This window comes from Cebus imitator, unplaced genomic scaffold (assembly GCF_001604975.1).
Source record: "Cebus imitator isolate Cc_AM_T3 unplaced genomic scaffold, Cebus_imitator-1.0 Scaffold372, whole genome shotgun sequence".
In the NCBI taxonomy this organism is placed as follows: Eukaryota; Metazoa; Chordata; class Mammalia; order Primates; family Cebidae; genus Cebus; species Cebus imitator.
In genome coordinates this window covers 1,172,642-1,192,321 of record NW_016107687.1, presented here as the reverse complement: position 1 = coordinate 1,192,321, position 19,680 = coordinate 1,172,642, and the positions used below count along the sequence as shown (strand labels likewise).

Sequence of the window (19,680 nt, the reverse complement as noted above, 5' to 3'; positions counted from 1 at the left end):
GGTATAAAAAATAACATTACAATGAAAACTAGTGGAACCACCACCAAGCTTAAGAAAAAAGACATATTATTTCCTTTGCACGTCCCTGATCTGACTGCCTTACTTACTAACCCTCAGGAATAACTACTGTGTTTGTGTTTTTAAACAGTTTCTTGTTTCCATTTCTATTTTCTTAAATCTTTTATAAATGGGATCATACTGTATCTATTTTTTGTGAGTTTTTTCTACTCAGTATTATGTGCCTGATGTTCATCTGTGCAGTTGCATGCAGTTTGAATTATTTTACCACTTTATAATATTCCATTGTATGTATCTATGTCATTTTGATGAATATATGAGGTATTTTCTACTCGTTGCTATTAAGAATAGTGCTACTATGCACTGTTAGGAACATTTTGAACATGTCTCCTACTGAAATGTACAGGAGTTTCTCTAGAATGTATGCCTAGGAGTAACTGTGTCTTCAGCTTTACTTGACACTGTCAAACCATTTTTATGAAGACAGTTGCTCCTTAGAGTTCCTGAGAGAAGTGGGGATGCCACGCCGTGGGCGGCCACCTGGGGAAGCACCCAGTCTGTCGGGAGGCAGAGGGAAAGTGAAGACCCTGGTGTGCCTTCCACAGGAAGGAATGGGTATGGCAGGGTAAGCAGCTTTAGGGTTGGCTAGTAGGAGTAATTTCAGCAGGCTCTGGGACATTAGGAGCTGTTCCAAGTTGTCTGGTACCTGGCCCTGGGGTGCTGAGAACAGGGCAGCAGTGGCTTGGAGTGGGAGAGCCTGATCATCAGGGTGGTGGGGTGTTGGCTCCAACTGGCAGGTTGGTGTTTGAAAAGCTTGCTTGTGGGTGAGTTGTTTACTGTCTCCAGAAATTGGCTAACCCTAAAGAGACTGTCCCTCCAAGGTCAGAAAGGCCCCAGATGTCAGAATACAAAATATAAAAGACATGGTTAATAATGTGTTTCGGTATCTTTTGTGAAATTCCTATCAAGTCTTTTGCCCATTTTTCTGTGGAGTTCTCTGGGCTCTTTATGTTTGGTTCACTTGGTTTGGTTTTAGTTGTTTTTTTATTATTTGATTTGTAAGAGTTCTTTGTGGGTCCATATCAGGTCCTTTATTGGGTATATGCTTTGCAGATATCTTCCCCTACTCTGTGGCTTTGCTTTTCAAATGCTTATTATGTCTTTTGCTAAACAGAAGATCTTAAAGTAGTTACATTTTCCAATCTTGTCCTTCATGATTATTTTACTCTGCATCTCCTTTAAGAAATCCTTCTGTGTCTTGAGGTAATGAAAAATAATTCTCCCATATTCTCTTATTTTGGCAAGAACACTTAAGTGTACAGTACCTAATTCTCCCATATTCTCTTAATTTACTTTGGTAAGAACACTTAAGTGTATACTACCAAATTCTCTCATATTCTCATACTTATTTTGGCAAGAACACTTAAGTGTACAGTACCTAATTCTCCCATATTGTCTTATTTTATTTTGGTAAGGACACTTAAGTATACAGTACCTAATTCTCTCATATTCTTTTATTTTGTAAAGAACACTCAAGTGTAGAGTACCTTCATGTTGACCGTAGGTACAGTGTTATACAGCAGATCTCTAGAGCTTGTTCACCTTGCTTGACTGAAACTTTATTCCCACTTGTTAGTAACTTCCCATTTCCCTCTCCCCCTTGCCTCTGGCAACCACCATTCCACCCTTTGATTCTATGAATTTAGCTCTTTTCGATATCTCATTATAAGTGAACTTATGTAGAATTTGTCTTTCTGTGTCTGGCTTATTTCACTTAGCAAAACGTCCTCCAGGTTCATCCATGCTGTCGCATATGTCAGGATGTCCTTCTTGTTATAATCTGAATAGTATGCCATTGTATTTACATATATTTTCTTTATCCGTTCATCTGTCCATGGTCATTTAGGTCGTTTCTATATCTTGGCTATTGTGAATAGTGCTGAAATGAGCATAGGAGTGCTAATATCTATTGAAGATCCCAATTTCAGTTATTTTGGATAAATACCCAGAAGTGGGATGGTTGTATCACATGGTCGTTTTATTTTTAAGTGTTTGAGGACCCTCTATACTGTTTTCTAAAGCAGCTGTGCCATTATGCATTCCCACCAGCAGTGTACAAAGGTTTCAGTTTCTCCACATCCTTGGTAATCCTTATCTTTTTTTTATTTTTGTTTTTTGTTTTTGAGACAGGGTCTCCCTCTGTCACCCAGGCTGGAGTGCAGTGGCATGATCTTGGCTCACTGCAGCCTTGACTTCCCAGGATCCAGTGATCCTCCCACCTCAGCCTCCCAAGTAGCTGGGACTAGAGGCACATTTTACCATGCCCAGCTAATTATTTGTAGAGGTGGGGTTTTGCCGTGTTCCCCAGGCTGGTCTCGAACTCCTGAACTCAAGCCATTTACCTGCCTTGGCCTCACAAAGTGCTGAGATTATAGGCATGAGCCACTGCGTCCAGCCAACACTTGTTATCTTTTGTTTTGTTTATTTCCTAACATGGTGGGATAACCTCATTTGTGGTTTTGATTTGCATTCTCCTGATGATTAAGTGATGTTCAGCATTTTTAAATATACCTGTTGGCTGTTTGTATGTCTTCTTTGGTGTCATATTCTTTTCATTCATTCATTCATGTATTATTTATTTATCAGTTTGTAGGTCTTCTTTGGTGCCATATTCTTTTATTTTACTTATTTATTTATGTATTTGAGATGGAGTCTCTCTGTCACCCAAGCTGGGATATAGTGGCATGATCTTGGAACACTGCAACCTCCACCTCCTGGCTTCAAGCGATTCTCCTGCCTCAGCCTCCCGAGTAGCAGGAACTACAGGCATGGCTAATTTTTGTATTTTTAGTAGAGACAACATTTCACCATGTTGGCCAGGCTGGTCTCATGCTCCTGACTCAAGTGATCCACCCTCCTCAGCCTCTGAAAGTGCTGGGATTACAGGCATAAGCCATTGCATCCAGCCCCATATTATTTTAAATCCTTTAAGGTTTGGCTTTTCACACATAGGTCTTTATTCCACCAGCAGTTTATCTGGGGTTATGATGTGAGGTAGAAATCCATTCCCTTTTTCTTTATACGGATACATAATTGTCACAATTATCTCAGCATTAATTGTCCTTTCTCCACTGCTCTACATCTTTGTCATAAATGAAGCATCTTCTTTGTGTGAATTTCCTCCTGGGCTCTATTCCTTTCCACTGGTCTATGTGTCTGTCCCTATATCACTGTCCTAAATTTTGATACCTTTTAATAAATCTTAATAGTTCATAAAGCAACACATCTGCTTTGTAATAATTCTTGGCCCTTTGCAATTCCACTTAAATTTTAGACTCAGTTTTTCAAGTTCTTCTGATAAACAAAACTCTCTAAAGCCCAACTGGCGTTTTGACTGCCCTTGCACAAATTCTACACATATTAATATGGAGAGAACTGATATCTTGACAATATTCAATATTCCAGTCCATGCACATATTTCCAGTTAGTTAATGTCTCAAAATAAACTTTTATTCTTTCTCCGTAGAGATTTTTTCATTGTCCAACGTAAGTTTAAGGCTTAGCATTCATTTTCAACACTTTTTACTTTCTAATGTAAACATTTAAAGCTGTCAGTTTTCTCTAGCACTTCTTCAGCTATATGCACAAATTCTTTTCAACGGTAACTAATCTGCTTTAAGCATATCCATTCATTAAAGTTTTATTTTTAAATATTTTTCTTTTTTTTGAGACGGAGTTTTGCTCTTTTTGACCAGGCCGGAGTGCAATGGCACGATCTCAGCTCACTGCAACCTCCACCTCCTAGGTTAAAGTGATTCTCCTGCCTCAGTCTCCCCAGTAGCTGGGATTACAGGTGTGCACCACCACGCCCAGCTAGTTTTTATATTTTTAGTAGAGGTGGTGTTTCACCATGTTGGCCAGGCTTGTCTCGAACTCCTGAACTCAGGTGATCTACCTACCTCAGTCTCCCAAAGTGCTGGGATTACAGGTGTGAGCCACAGTGCCCAGCCTTTAGATATTATTTCTTTCTACAAGTGTATTTAGTGTGCTTTTATATCTGGTGCTTGATGATCTTTTACAGTCTCTTGCTGTTTATTCATCAGTGCTTCCTATCAGAATATGTGTCTGATAATTTTCATATGTCTTCCCAAATTTGTTTTGTTGGCTCTCACTCATTGAGTCTTATTTGCCACTGTGTTTGTAAATTTTGTATAGATTTCTTGGAACTTTAGGCTCAGTGGAAGGTAGATTCTTCCAGAGAAGGTTTTCATGTATTTCTGCCTGGGTTACAACCAACCTAACAACATTGAATTTTTAGCTTGAAGTTTTTCAAACCACCCAAGTAGTGTGAATTTAAACTGCAAACCTTCCTGAGAACTGGAATGTGGATGGGATTCTTAGTTGATTTGTGTCAAGGTTTAAGATAGATTATTTGCTATCTATCTTAAACCTTGACACAAATCATCTGAGGGTGGAGGGCGGGGGAGATGGTTACCATCTATGGAGAGGTATTGAGTGCTAAAAAGGGAAAAGATTTCTAGAAATAGAAGTGTTTTAGAAAGTTCTAGAACACTAGAGTGAAGTTCACTATGAAACTGAGGGTGTAATTCTCGGGCTGGAGAGGGCAAGAGGCTTATATTCCTATCACTGAGCAAGCCCTGGACTTAATCACCTGTGAAAAAAATTTTAAAAGCTTAAGGTGACCAGGCTAGAAAAATGCTCGCAAGGTAAAATCCAACTCATGTTCTAATGTTCTGCTTACCTCTCTGGGTTCCCACTTTTGTTGCATTTTGGTCTTTAGTATTCTTTACTGTTTTGATAGCTTATTAATGTAATTACGAAGGTTGGTTGTTTGCTTTTTAATCCAGCATTTTTGGATGATTCTAGCAGGAGGGTAATTAAGGTATCTAGTGTCCACTATCTGCTTAAAAAAAAAAAAAAAAACAAGTTTTTTTGTGTCTTTTGTGTGTGTAAGCGAGAGAGAGAAACAGCCTGTTGCCCAGGCTGGAGTACAGTAGCACCATCTTAGCTCACTGCAGCCTCAACCTCCTGAGGCCAAGCAGTCCTCCCACCTCAGCCTCCTGAGTAGCTGGAACCACAGTCATGCATCACCATGCCCGGCTAATTTTTGTATTTTTTGTAGAGATAGGGTTTTCCTATGTTGCCCAGGCTGATCTCAAACTCCTGGGCTCAGATGATCCTCCTGAGCTCCAATGATCCTCCTGAGATCCAAAGTGCTGGTATTAGAGGCATGAGCCACCCACACCCCGCCTTCTTTGTGTCTTTAAAAGTAAAATCAGTTGACATTTTCTGAACTTAAGTTACAAGATATCCTTCTATTTCTGTGATGTTGCTCTTTTTATTTTCTTTAGAGACTGGGCCTTACTCTGTTGCCCAGGGTGGGTTTTGAACTCCTGGCCTCAAGCAGTCCTCCTTCCTTGGCCTCCCAAAGTGCTGGGATTACAGGCGTGAGCAACCATGCCCAGCCTGTGATGTTGCTTTTGAAAGTCTGAGTCCTGCCTCTGCCACCATCCTTTCTTGTGGGTTTTTCTTTCTTTCTTTCTTTCTTTCTTTGTATGGTTTCTTTCTTTTTCACTCTGCCTTCTCTTAGGTGTTTCCCTGCTTTCCCCAGTAGCCAGAAAAGCCAGGACAAAGCCCAGCCACCTGTATTCCCAAACATGAATCTCGCCATCATGCCATGTGCCTTTTACCTCTTGACTATAAGAGAGCTTTGCTGAGTGCTCTGTGTTTAGATAACATTTTTATTATTTTTTTGAAACAAGCAACAGGATTATCAGACTCTGCTTATTTATTCAAATGTGGACAGGTTATGACAGGATAACCAGATAAATCAGCAGAAATCACCTGATTTTTCTGAAAAGAAAAACATTGCTTACAAAGAACAGATATTCTTACCCACAGCCAACCCCCAAAGTCCTGTAACTGAATTAACTAGAGTATCAATTATCTTTTCATTACCCAGGTATTGTATTTTTTTCTTTGTCATGGTATCACTAGAGAGAGCAGCTTTTGTTTCTGAAAGACAAGCTGTCACAGAACAAAACCATTCTCCGCAAGGACAGTGGGTAACAGATCTAGGAGGGAAAATGTCAGCAACAGTAAGGTCCCCAAGAGAAAGTATGATCACATTTTATATAACATTACAAAAAATGGAAATATAAGACTTGACAGCACCAGGCAGTCAGGAAATCATCTGTACTGAATTGTCTTCCCTTTTGCACAAAATTGTATTACCCATGCAGGAAAACTAAGTGATCATGTTGCACTCTCACTATTATTGTTATTGATAGCAGCAGTAGCAGCATTCTATGAAGTCTCTGCTGGACCTTAAAGTACTGTGAGGCTCTCCGTATGAAAGAGGCATACTTTACAGTGCCCTGAGATTGATTTGCTCTGCAATGACTAGACTAAAATGTGTGTAAATAGCTTATTGATTGACACTTGACTGTGAAATGGCTCTCACAGGAGTAGAAAGAGTAAAAATAATGAAATTGCTGAGAATTACTAGTTGATGTACTAAGATTGCCAATAAAATGTTCTGCTGATTTATCTGGTCATGCTGTCATAACCTGTCCACATTTGAATAAATAAGAAGAGTCTGATAATCCTGTTGCTTGTTGAAATCCTTTAACAATTGAATATAACTTTTAGATTATATGTTAATACTCTGATATTCCCCCAAATTATGTTTTATGAAAACAACATAAATAGCAGCTTTATTAAACATCTATGTGTCTACTTCTTAGAGGAGGGACTATAACTTTACATTGAAAGGGAATGAGCTTATTACAGTTCAAAACTTAAAGAATAAATTCTGGTTGACCTGAGATGACAGATGCCCAAATATATGCCCCAGTTATTCCTGTGAAAAAGAAATAAACATCCCATGAAAGAATGAAGACATGCTATTTTTTGTTTTTTTGAGACAGGGTCTCACTTTGTCACCTTTTCAATATGTTTGCTGGTTTTTATGCTTTTGCATTCTATGTCCCAGAGAATTTTGAATTTATCAAATGAGAAAGAAGCCCAGAAGAATTTCTCTTGCAGTTATTACAAGTACAATGGCTATTGCAGTAAACTTAGGGAGGGATAAACTCTTTAAATGGGAAAGTTTGCTACCAAGGGGAAATAGAAGACAACTTCCTGGGGAATTTTTGAGATAGGCAGTTTTTAATCTCTTCTGTGTACACATATATCTAAAGTATTTGGAAACAAATACATGCTCAGTTTTTAGCAAATGATGTACTGTTCCTTGTATAGGCATATTCCTGTAAGCTTATACCCTGTGCCTTGGCCCCTTTTTGTTCTGTTTATTATTGAAGAGAAGTTTACTCACCTTTGTTGATTACAGGGCTAAGGATGAGGTGTTTGTGGGAGAGGGGAGAAAAGATCATATGGCCTTAAATTGAAGAGCTTCTTGGAATAAGATAAATCACAAAGAAATACCTCTTTTGGTGCAAGCAGCAGTTTGGCCTCCTGTTTGCCTTGAATATTTGTGCTCAGAATTATATCAGAGCTGAATTCCAGTTCTAAGCCTAGCATTTGATATCTTTTTTTTCTAACTTATTATTTTGAAATCATTGTAAATTCACAAGCTGTTGTTAAAAACAATAGAGAGATCTCATATACCTTCTGCCAGTTTCTGTCAATGGTGGTATCTTACAAAACTGTAATATTGTTTCACAAGCAGGAAACTGACATGTTATAAACCTTCACCATATAAATGTTTCACCAGTTTTACATGCACTCCTTTCACCAGTTTTACATTTCACCAGTTGCCATCTGTACATCTGCCATCATCTTTGTGTATGTGTTTACTTACTTCTGTACAGTTTTATCACATGTATAGCTTTGTGTGACTACAACCCGTAGTCAAGATAACAAACAGTTCCATTACAAGGAACCCATGTGCTACCCTTTATAGCCATGGCCACTTCCCTCTATCGCCTCCCCAACCCCAACCTCTGGCAGCCATTAATATATTCTCCATCTCTATAATTATGTCATTTGAAGAATGCTATATAAATGGAATTGTATGGCATGTAACCTTTTGAGATTGGCTTTTATCACTCGCCATCATTCCCTTGAATATCTTTTGATCTCAAGAAAAATAAAAATTTTGAATCTGTTTATTTCATTTGGATAGAGGGCAATGTAAGGTATGCTTGTTTCATGGTTAAGATCCAAAATTTGTTACTGATACCAGAGGAAAAAAATTGGGATTACAGTAAGTATTAGCTTGAAGATTTGATACTGCCAAAGAGCATATGTGGAAATTAAATGTATTCACATACTATGTATTGTGATTTTACTTGATTTTTTTTTAAGATGGAGTCTCACTCTGTTGCCCAAGCTGGAGTACAGTAGCACAATCTCGGCTCCCTGCAACCTCAGCCTCCAAGGTTCAAGCAATTCTCCTGCCTCAGCCTCCCGAGTAGCTGGAATTACAGTCAGACATCACCATGTGCAGCTAATTTTTTGTATTGTTAGTAGAGACGGGGTTTCACCATGTTGGCCAGACTGGTCTCAAATGCCTGACCTCATGATCCCCTGGCCTCAGACTCCCAAAGTGCTGGGATTACAGGCATGAGCCACTGCACCCAGCTGATTTTTTTTAAATAAGGTGGTAAAGCATAAACTTCCTAATGTTCTGAGATGATTTTTTTTCATGTTATAAATGGTATTAACATGTTACAAGGACATTCCATCAGTGTCATCCATCAATGTCAAAATCATATTGAAGCAACTGTGGAGGATATTACAACTCAAGGAGAGATTTTATATATCTTATTGCAAAGTTTAAAGTGTTTCTTATTTGACTGTCATTATATCTCTAGAAGGAGGCTGCGGAAATGAAGCTCCAATGTTCAGTTTTTCTTTGCTTGCAAAACTGATGACAGCAAGAGAATGTTTTTCTATATCTTTTTAAACAGCCTCGATTTTCTCCTGCCTTGATGATTGTTGATGACTCTGTTCAGTGTGGATATTAAAATGGTCTTGATTATTTAAAGCCTCATATAGCCCTGACTGATAGGATACCATACCTTCCTAATAACTTTGTTTCTCGCTGTTTTCTGGTGTGTTCTTTGTAGAATGTGAGCCAATAGAAGCAATAGCCAAGTTTGACTATGTTGGGCGGTCTGCCAGAGAACTATCCTTCAAGAAGGGTGCCTCCCTGCTGCTGTATCACCGTGCATCTGAGGACTGGTGGGAAGGCAGGCACAACGGGATTGATGGGCTGGTGCCTCACCAGTATATAGTGGTGCAGGATATGTGAGTAGTCTCAACTTTGATTGCCTGAGTGCTCCCAATAGAGAACTCCAGCCATTGTTCTTAAACTGACCTTGGTCTTGTGAGAAAGGGGCAGAAGGGATTACAGAGATAAAACTTCAGACCTGGGCACGGTTCTTCACCTTGCCAGTGACTCTTTGCTAAAAATAAGTCAGGACCAGGGGGTTTGGAGCAAGATCTAGGGGGAGACATCTTCTGAAGCATTCAGATTCTTAGAAAAAATAACCTGTGCAGAGAATGGTGTTAAGTGCTGAAGTGACATTGGTAATTCCAAAAACAGCAGTGGTTGTCTCTTGATGTCCGTTTACCGTTTCAATTCCAGATTCCCCAGAGGGAGGACACAGACCTAAAGTCAGAGGGAATCATCACTGTGGTTTTTTTTTTTTTTTTTTTTGCTGAGGAGAAAGCTCTAATTTCAAAAGTAGTTAAAGGCCTAATTTCAGAAATGTTAAAATGTGTATCTCAGAAGCCATGAAATGTGTGTATATACCAACATGTAGTGATATATATCTGAAATATCTACATATAAATATATTTCTATATAAAATAAATTTGCACAAAGAGCGATACAGTCATGTACCACCCCATGGCATTTTGAGCATCAGTGGTCCACATATATGATGGTGGTCCCATAGGATTTAATATCCTATTTTTACTGTACCTTTTCTATATTTAGATATGTTTAGATACACAGACACTTGTTTACATGATTGTGTTACAACTGCCTGTAGTATTCAGTACAGTAACATGCTGTGCAGGGTTGTAGCCTAGGAGCAACAGGCTCTACCATACAGCCTACGTGTGCGTCTGGATTTGCGTAAGTGCACTCTATGATGTTCCCATGATGACGAGATTGTTTGACAACACATTTCTCAGAACACATCCTCATTATTAAGCAACATGTGACTGCAGTATAAATGCCATACATATGTGTGTGCACACTCACAGATATGTATCCCAGACATAGCGTAGAAGGTGGGGAAGGATATTTCTTAAAATTCTAACGGTAGTTGTCTCTGGATGTTATATTATGGGGGATTATTTCTTTTTTATGTAACTGAAATTGCTGATTTACCTGTAATGAAATTGTATTGCTTTTATAATGAAAAGTGTTATTTTAATAAAAGAAGGAATTTCATATACAAATGCTATCATGTAAATTTTTGTCTCTGCCCATCTAGCAAAAGACCCTCATTCATGATTCTTACTGTTTCAGGGATGATACATTTTCAGACACTCTGAGCCAAAAAGCCGACAGCGAGGCCAGCAGTGGGCCAGCCACGGAAGACAAGTCCTCATCTAAGGACATGAACTCCCCGACAGACCGTCATCCGGACGGCTATTTAGCCAGGTAAGTGGACCCTGGGAATCAGGCCCCTAAACCTCCACTCCCCTCAGGGCCATGAGTAGCCACTGCACCCTCAGCCTTGCAGTACCACCCAGTGTGATAAGCTCTTCTGTTTTCTCCCTGCTTCTGTGAATGTCTAGGCAAAGAAAAAGAGGAGAGCCGCCCCCTCCAGTAAGGCGCCCTGGCCGGACCAGCGATAGCCATTGCCCACTCCACCCTCCACATGCCCTTTCCAACTCCTCAGTTGAGCTGGGGTCCCCGAGCCTGGCCGGTCACCCCCGGGGCCTGCTACAGAACCGTGGCCTCAACAATGACAGTCCTGAGCGGAGGCGCAGGCCTGGCCATGGCAGCCTGACCAACATCAGCCGGCACGACTCCCTTAAGAAGAACGACAGCCCTCCAATTAGAAGGTCCACGTCATCAGGGCAATACACGGGCTTCAATGACCATAAGCCACTGGACCCAGAGACAATTGCTCAGGTACAGTTGTCTTTATGTAATTATGCTTTTAATTACATATTACATTTTAAGTACCCACGTGTGATGTAGGAAGTGTGAAGGATTTACTTTATGTAGCCATATTTCTATATAGAACCAACTAGAGAAAACAGAAACAAAACCAGCTCATTCTTTAACTTAGGGCCTGGCTGTGCATCTTTTTTGAACAATTTGTTACTGGAAGGGCCCTAAGGTTCATAGTGATGTAAACAGAAACATGACAGAAACATAGGACCCAGGACATTCAAACCTATCATTGTGAATAGCCAGAAAAACCTTGGAAGGCTGGGCACAGTGGCTCACGCCTATAATCCCAGCACTTTGGGAGGCCGAGGTGGGCGGATCACCTGAGGTCGGGAGTTCGAGATCAGCCTGACCAATACGGAGAAACCCCGTCTCTACTAAAAATACAAAATTAGCTGGGCGTGGTGGTGTATGCCTGTAATCCCAGATACTCAGGAGGCTGAGGCAGGAGAATCGCTTGAACCTGGGAGGCGGAGGTTTCTGTGAGCCAAGATCACACCATTGCACTCCAACCTGGGCAACAAGAGTGAAACTCCACCTCAAAAAAAAAAAAAAAAAACTTTGGAAAAGAAGACTGAGGAAGCAGTGGCCCTACCAGATCCTAAATGCATTCTAAAGGTAGTAAAACAGACAGATGGATGAAACAGAATGGAGAGCCCAGAAACAGAAAAATCTTAAAACAGTAGTCCCTCCTCATCGGCAGGGCATATGTTTCAAGACCCCCAGTGGATGCCTGAAACCACAGACAGTACAAACCCCTACTGTATATGATAAAGATGGCACTTTCAACTTAGAAAAGATGGAAGACCTAATACATAATGTGATCAATAACAGACATTTGAAGAACAAGTCTGGATGTTACATACTTCCGGAACACATTCAGGTCTTCACTTCCCAGCAGGGACTGCAGAAAGGGACTCTGTAGTTTTCTTCTAATGATTAAAATTGACAAAGTAAAAGGGAAACGATATGAATGAATTTGCCCATCATTCCACCATTTTGCCCTCTGGTTCTGGCTCCTTTTATAGCATAGGCCATAAGAAAATATGTTTATAGGCCTGGTGGGTAGCTTATACCTGTAATCCCAACACTTTAGAGCCTGAGGCAAGAGGATTGCTTGAGCTCAAGAGTTTGAGACAAGCCTGGGCAATATAACAAAACCCTATCTCAACAACAACAACAACAAATTAATTAGCTAGGTATATTAGAGTTCTCTAGAGGGACAGAATTAATGGAATACATACACACACACACATACATATACATATAAAGGAGAATTTATTAAGTATTAACTCACACAATCACAGGGTCCCATAGTAGACCATCTGCAGGCTGAGGAGCAAGGACAGTCAGTCTGAGTTCCAAAACTGAAGAACTTGGAGTCTGATGTTCGAGGACAGGAAGCATCCAGCATGGGAGAAAGATGTAGGCTGGAAGGCTAGGCCATTCTAACCTTTTCACATTCTTCTGCCTGCTTTATATTCACTGGCAGTTGATTAGATGGTGCCCATCCAGATTAGGAGTAGGTCTGCCTTCCCCAGCCCACTGACTCAAAATTAATCTCTTTTGGCAACACCCTCACAAATACACCCAGGAGTAATACTTTGCATCCTTCAATCCAAGTTGACACTCGGTATTAACCATCACACTAAGAGTGGTGGTGCCTGCCTGCAGTCCCAGGTCTTTGTAAGCTGAGGCAAGAGGATTGCTTGAGCCCAGGAGTTAGAGGCCGCAGTAAGGTATGACTGCACTACTGTACTCCAGCCAGTGTGACAGAGCAAGACCCTATCTCTAAATATATATATATATTTATGTTTATAGCCAGCGACAAAAGAGGTGAATAGATTCAGCATTTACCATTTGAATAATCTAAAGCAGCTTCCAGCTATCTCTGAAGTTTAAAAACTAAGTAGATTTCAAAAAAGAGTGAAAGCAAAATGAATGAAACATGGAAAGTATTAAAGATGGATTATTTGTAATAAAAAGCACCCAAGGAACATGCCCTGATATGACAAATGTCCAAGCTATTTTGAGTGTCCTAACTAAAAAGAATTTTGGATAGCAGATTAGATTGTGAGAAGTTTAATGTGTTTTTTAAAAATTAAACCAATTTTAAGTGTACAGCAACTTCTCAGCAAAAATCAAAAAGACTTTGATGGTTTTATTTTTTTCTGTTTAAAGTGCTATGCAAGACCCCTTTGAGGCATATTTACAACCAGCAATGTTTTACTATAATTGAATTTAATGATTTGAAAAACTCATAATATCACTGCTTATAATAAGCAGGTAAAACATAATTTGGGTTAGAGAGACAGGGATTTAGGTGCTTAGAGGTGGGAAGGCATATAAAGGTCTGTTAACCCTTTGACTTCAAGAGTCAGGAAATTTTTTTAAATTGTAAATCATAAAAACAGGCCGGGCATGGTGGCTCATGCCTGTACTCCTAGCACTTTGAGAGGCTGAGGCTCATGGATTACTTGAAGTCAGGAGTTCAAGACCAGCCCGGCCAACATAGTGATACCCCGTCTCTACTAAAAATTTTTTAAAATTAGCTGAGTGTGATGGCAGGCACCTGTAATCCAAGCTATTCAGGTGGCTGAGGCACAAGAATCACTTGAACCCAGGAAGCAGAGGTTTCAGTGAGCCGAGATTGCAGTATTGCACTCCAGCCTAGGCGACAGAGTGAGACTCCGCCTCAAAAAAAAAAGTAAATTATAAAAACAAAAACTCAACAGATAACTAGGCTCTCCACATGCCTCTGAAGTAAATACTTGTAAAAAAGCAAAAAATCCGTATGTTTAGCCACAAATGGAAATCACATATGAAAGTAATAACTTGAAAAGTGATGTCACCCTCATAAAATGGCATCCAGATTTATTTTTTATCTTGCCATCTCTAGCCTTCAGATTTTCCCATGGACAAGTGAGCATGCCATTATGGTGTTCCAAAAACTACAAATTATTTTATTAAACAAATTAATGGAATACCTGACAGATTTTTTAAAAGACTACCACATCCATACATAATCATCATGTCTTGGTTTATTCATTATTGGAGACTGTAATTTAATATCAGATTATTCCTTTAGCAAATCTTTATTGAGCACTTACTGTATGCCAGTTCTCACACTAGCTTTTGTGCAAACAAAGTTAACCAGTAGCCACAGCCTCAAAGTGCTCACATTCAATCTAGTTAAGGAAATGAATAGGGAAATCAGTTAACCATTAGACCATGCCATGAGGGTTATGCTCCAGCTGAGTGGGAGAAGCCCTGGGAATATGTAGGGAAGAGACATTTCAGTCAGACCAGGGCAGGGGTTCTCCACTCTAGCTTAAACAACAGTCTGCCTTTTTCTTTCCTTTTTCTTTTTTTTTTTTTTTTTGAGATGGAGTCTCACTCACTCTGTAGCCCAGGCTGGAGTGCAGTAGCGCGATCTTGGCTCACTGCAACCTCCGCCTCTTGGGTCCCGGTTCAAGCAATTCTCCTACCTCAGCCTCCCAAATAGCTGGGATTATAGGCACAAGCTACCATGCCCAGCTAACTTTTGTATTTTTTAGTAGAGACGGTGTTTCACCATGTTGGCCAGTCTGGTCTTGAAATCCTGAGCGATCCGCCCGCCTCGGCCTCCCAAAGTGCTGGGATTACAGGCATGAGCCGCTACACCCAGCCTCCTTTTTCTTTTTTATTTGTGGTTTAAAATAATAATAAAAATAATAAAATTTACCATCTTAACCATTTTTAAATGTATAGTTCAGCAAAGTATATTCACATCGTTGTGAAACATCTCTTCAGAATGTTTTCGTCTTGCAAAACCAAAACTCGGTACATATTAAACAACTCCCATTTCACCCTCCTCCAGTCCCTGGCAACCACCATTCTACTTTTTGTTTCTATGAATTTGACTCCTTTATATACTACATATAAGTGGAATCATACAGTATTTGTATTTTTTGTGACTGGCTTATTTCATTTAGTGTAATGCCCTCAAGGTTTACGCATGCTGTAGCATGTGATAGGACTTACTTCCTCTTTAAGGCTGAATGATATTCCTTTGTATGTACTTTGTTTATCCTTTCATTAATGGGGCACACTCCCCCCCACCCCCCTTTTAATATCTGAAATAAATTGACCATTTTTTTTTGAGACACTGTCGCCCAGGCTGGCATGCAGTGGCGCCATCTTGGCTCACTGCAACTTCTGCCTGCTGGGTTCAAGTGATTCTCCTGCCTCAGCCCTGCGAGGAGTTGTTCATGTGCCACCACGCCTGTCCATCTGAAATAAATTAATTGATAATATATGTATTTTGAAAAATATATATAAAGCTCTAAATAGAATATAAAATTAAAATAAAGGGAAATTGATATTAAAATAATTAAATGTATTGCAGTTAATTATTGGCTACACTAGAAGACAAATGAAGTAGTGAAATGCTTTTGCCTACATGGTAGTTTCCATAAATGCAATAATTAAAAATACATGTTGATATAGGAGTATTAATTGAGTTAACTCAAATTCCATGAAAAGAGTATCCAATGGTGCTGCATTTCTCCAAAATGGTGAATAACCCTTGGTCATACTGTTCCAATCAAAACAAAAAATAACTTTCCTAAAACAAAGAATAACATTCCTAAAAAATTTAACGCCATCAAAAATATTTTGTGTTTATATATTAGAAAAAGAGTTAGGTTCTAGACTCAGGTTATTAAGAAGAGAATTTTCATCTATATAAATGTCTGGAGGACATTCAAAAGTTGTTGAACAAGATGCAGAAAAATTCATTGCATGTAAACTCACCAAGGCACTTGCAAGATACCTAATATGTCTGGCCCTGCCCACCAACTGCCGATAATGCAGCCTTGTTACTGTGACATTAAAAATCACACCATACACCATATTACAAAAATGCCCTTTATGAGACAGTACCACTTACATTGAAATCCACTGGAAAATTGTATTGGGGAAGGCTTAAGCTGAATTTCCAAGAACTTCTTGGAATTAGCCAAGTGTATAGTAAGTGCACAAAAATTTGTTGAATGAATAAATGAAGCCGATTTTTTATTCCTATTATTTCTTGAGAAATAATTACAGTATCTAAATTTAAGCTTTTATCATAAAAACTGAGAAACTTGGCCAGGTGTGGTGACTCATGCCTGTAATCCCAACACTTTGGGAGGCCAAGGTGGGCAGATCATGAGGTCAGGAGTTCGAGACCAGCCTGGCCAACATGGTGTAACCCCGTCTCTACTAAAAATACAAAAATTAGCCAGGCGTGGTGGCAGGCACCTGTAATCCCAACTACTTGGGAGGTTGAAGTAGGAGAATTGCTTGAACCCGGGAAACAGAGGTTGCAGTGAGCCGAGATTGCACCACTGTACTCTAGCCTGGGTGACAGAGCAAGACCCTGTCTCAGGGGAAAAAAAAAGTTGAAAAACTTTTCAAAAGTTTTCATAAACTTTTATCATAAATTGAAATAGAATTCTATATAAGAAGTCAGCATGCAGTCATGGTGGCTTACACCTATAATCCCAGCACTTCAGGAGGCGGAGGCAGGAAGGTTACTTGAGCCCAAGAGTTCAAGACCAACCTGAGCAACTAGCAAGACCCCATCTCCACAAAAAGTTTAAAAATTACCCAGGTGTGGTAGCACACACTTGCGGTCCCAGCTACTCAAGAGGCTGAGGTGGGAGGATCACATGAGCCTAGGAGTTTGAGGCTGCAGTAAGCCTATTCACACCACTGCACTCTGCCTGGCTGACAAAGTGAGACCCTGCCTCAAAAAAAAATTTCTTTTTAAGTCAGCCTGCAAGGCAGAGACAATTAGAAGGCTACCTAGGGCCTTAGGAAGCCCAGTGTTTGACGCATGGCTCCAGGAGCCGTTGTATCTCCGTCTCCTGAATCAAGAATCAAAATAATTGTGTGAGATGGCATTAGGTTTATATATTCTGCCGACTATGGAGTTAAAATATACTCTCTGCTGGGCTGTTTACTTTGAAATTAAGTGTCTGGGTTTCTATACATTAATATTCATTATCAGTCTATGCTTTTTGTCTTTCTGATTATTCTTCAATAGGATATTGAAGAAACGATGAACACAGCTTTGAATGAACTCCGAGAACTGGAGAGACAGAGCACAGCGAAGCATGCCCCTGATGTAGTGCTGGATACCCTGGAACAAGTGAAAAACTCTCCCACCCCTGCCACCTCCACGGAATCTCTCAGCCCTTTGCACAACGTTGCCCTCAGGAGCTCTGAGCCTCAGATTCGACGTAGCACTAGCTCCTCCAGTGACACAATGAGTACTTTCAAGCCTATGGTGGCACCCAGAATGGGTGTGCAGCTGAAGCCTCCAGCCCTTCGGCCAAAACCTGCTGTTCTTCCAAAAACAAATCCTACCGTAGGACCTGCCCCACCTTCCCAGGGTCCAACAGACAAGTCTTGCACAATGTAAAAACCAGCTGAGCAAGGCCATGAAGGGAGGTGACTTAAAAAAGAAAACGAATTGGTGACAGACGTCACTGATCCCTAACTTTCCTTAGTTTTGTGCTTATAACTGGAGATCTTTTGGCTTTTCTATGTTGTCGAATGTAATGTCTGAGACTAGCTAAATTAACACGGGCATTTGTATTTTGTAATTTTTTAAAATAACTGGACATACGTCATTTTAAGGACAATAGAAACACTTAGACTTACTTGAAAATCCAATGCTGCACCACTTGTAATGAAGGCAACACCGCTCTCCACATTGTACAGTGCTTCAGGTTTAGTGTAGCCCAGGTGAGTCAGAAATGTTGGGACCTGAGGGCAGAAGAACCCGAATGCCACACCTCATTGGAGGATAGCCAGTGTTGGTCTGTGACACTTGGGGTAATGGCTGAAAGGTGATAATGGCATTGTGTGGTAGCTGACAATGAGCACCTTCGATTCCATGTGGAGCGGGATTGAGCTCATGCAGAAGACTTGCAGTTGTCTGCATGGGACGATCCCAGTGGGACTGTCAGCCCACAGCTTGAGTGGGTTGGATGCTTGCCTCTTTCCTAACAGTCATTTCCCCGGGTCCAGCTTAAAGACTCAGTGGAAGCCGGTAGAACCTCTGCTGTTACTGCATGAACTTAACCTGGGAAAGGAGGGGAAGACACCATCTCCAAAACTATTAATGTCACTCCTGTTGCAAACATGATTAGGCCCCGGAGATTTCCAAGTCCCTCCCCTACACTTATGACTAAAAGGATTTGATTTTAAAGACTTTCGGTTACACTACTCCATGAACTCCTCCAAAGATCTGTTGTTCAGTAACTGCCTAGAAAATGTTTCTATCTCCCCTAAATCCCTGTGTTCTCCTCTGAGGAAATGAAAGCAAGAAGTACCTGAGGCCTTGGTTCATGCAGTGTTCTCTTTTGACTGAATCACCTAGGTTCCTTTAAACATGCTGCAAATCCCGGGCGTGGTAGTACACCTGTAGTCCCAGCTACCCAGGTGGTTTACACAGGAGGACGGCTTTGAGCCTAGCAGTTTGAGTCCAGCCTGGGCAGCATAGTGAGTCCCTGTGTCTTCAAAAAACAAAAGCTACGAAGGCCTGATGATCCTAAATTTGAAATCCCAACTGTCTTCTCCATTTGTCTTTGAGCCAACCCCAAACTGGCTCTGCGTAAGAGCCACACAGGGCTCTCAGCAGGAGATTACCTTGTGGTTCTCACGCAGTTGTGCACCTCAGAACCACAACTTCCCTTTCTTTCTCTTATCCCTTTTGTTGTTGTTTTTTGTTTTTGTACGTGGTTTCTATATAACTCCTATAATCAACTGAACTCTCAGTTAGGGACCTCTTTCTCTGGCATCCTAGCAGACAATTTTTTTAAGCCCATATTTACGCTATATTGTCCCCCATTTTAAGAAAATTTGCTTTGAATTCCATTCTCCTACCAGCAGCAGCTGATGTCACCTGTAGACCTATGAGCATTTTATCTACTCTATCACTGAAGTTACTGATAAAGATTTTAGTTGTTGTTGTTGTTGTTGTTGAGAAAAATGTATTTCCCAGAACTAATCCCTCTGGCCCACCGTTAATTTCCTTCTTGATTTTGCTTCAAACTGGCAGCCAATTGCACACACACCTAAGAGTTACACAGTATAGATTTTACTTCGTTGGCCCATGGGTGACTGCAGAGGAGAAGTGGATCAGGATCTGTACTAAAAACCAGATCATTACTTTGATCTCTACCTCAGTTAGCCAATCTAGTCATTCTATTGCAGGAAGAGATTAAATTGATGAGCTATTGTTACCTTTCAAAGTCACACTGCTGGTTGCTTGCCTATAGCCTAATTCCACAAATGAATTGAATAGTTGTTTTTTCCCATGTATTTCTAGATACGATAAACTTTTAAAACTCTGAACTTTCAGAGCTATCCTTTTTACTCATTTTGAAAAAATTGCCCAGGTTAGCACCTTGTCCAGCCCCTCCCCATTTCTCCTGAGCTTTCGGGGT

At 40.4% G+C, this 19,680-nt stretch overlaps 1 protein-coding gene across 3 annotated transcripts in view; it reads left to right on the top strand.

Annotated features, from left to right (window-relative positions):
* The window catches only part of SRGAP1 (SLIT-ROBO Rho GTPase activating protein 1), a 324,767-nt gene extending 305,560 nt beyond the window's left edge, over positions 1 to 19,207 (top strand). For all 3 annotated transcript variants that reach the window (XM_017507317.2, XM_017507316.2, XM_037730968.1), the window contains exons 19-22: positions 9,132 to 9,312; positions 10,547 to 10,681; positions 10,819 to 11,158; positions 17,271 to 19,207. In XM_017507317.2, the coding sequence (XP_017362806.1) occupies positions 9,132 to 9,312; positions 10,547 to 10,681; positions 10,819 to 11,158; positions 17,271 to 17,648 (1,034 nt within the window). In that variant the 3' untranslated portion in view covers positions 17,649 to 19,207. The remainder of the gene's footprint in view (positions 1 to 9,131; positions 9,313 to 10,546; positions 10,682 to 10,818; positions 11,159 to 17,270) is intronic.
* The last annotated feature ends 473 nt before the right edge of the window (positions 19,208 to 19,680 follow it).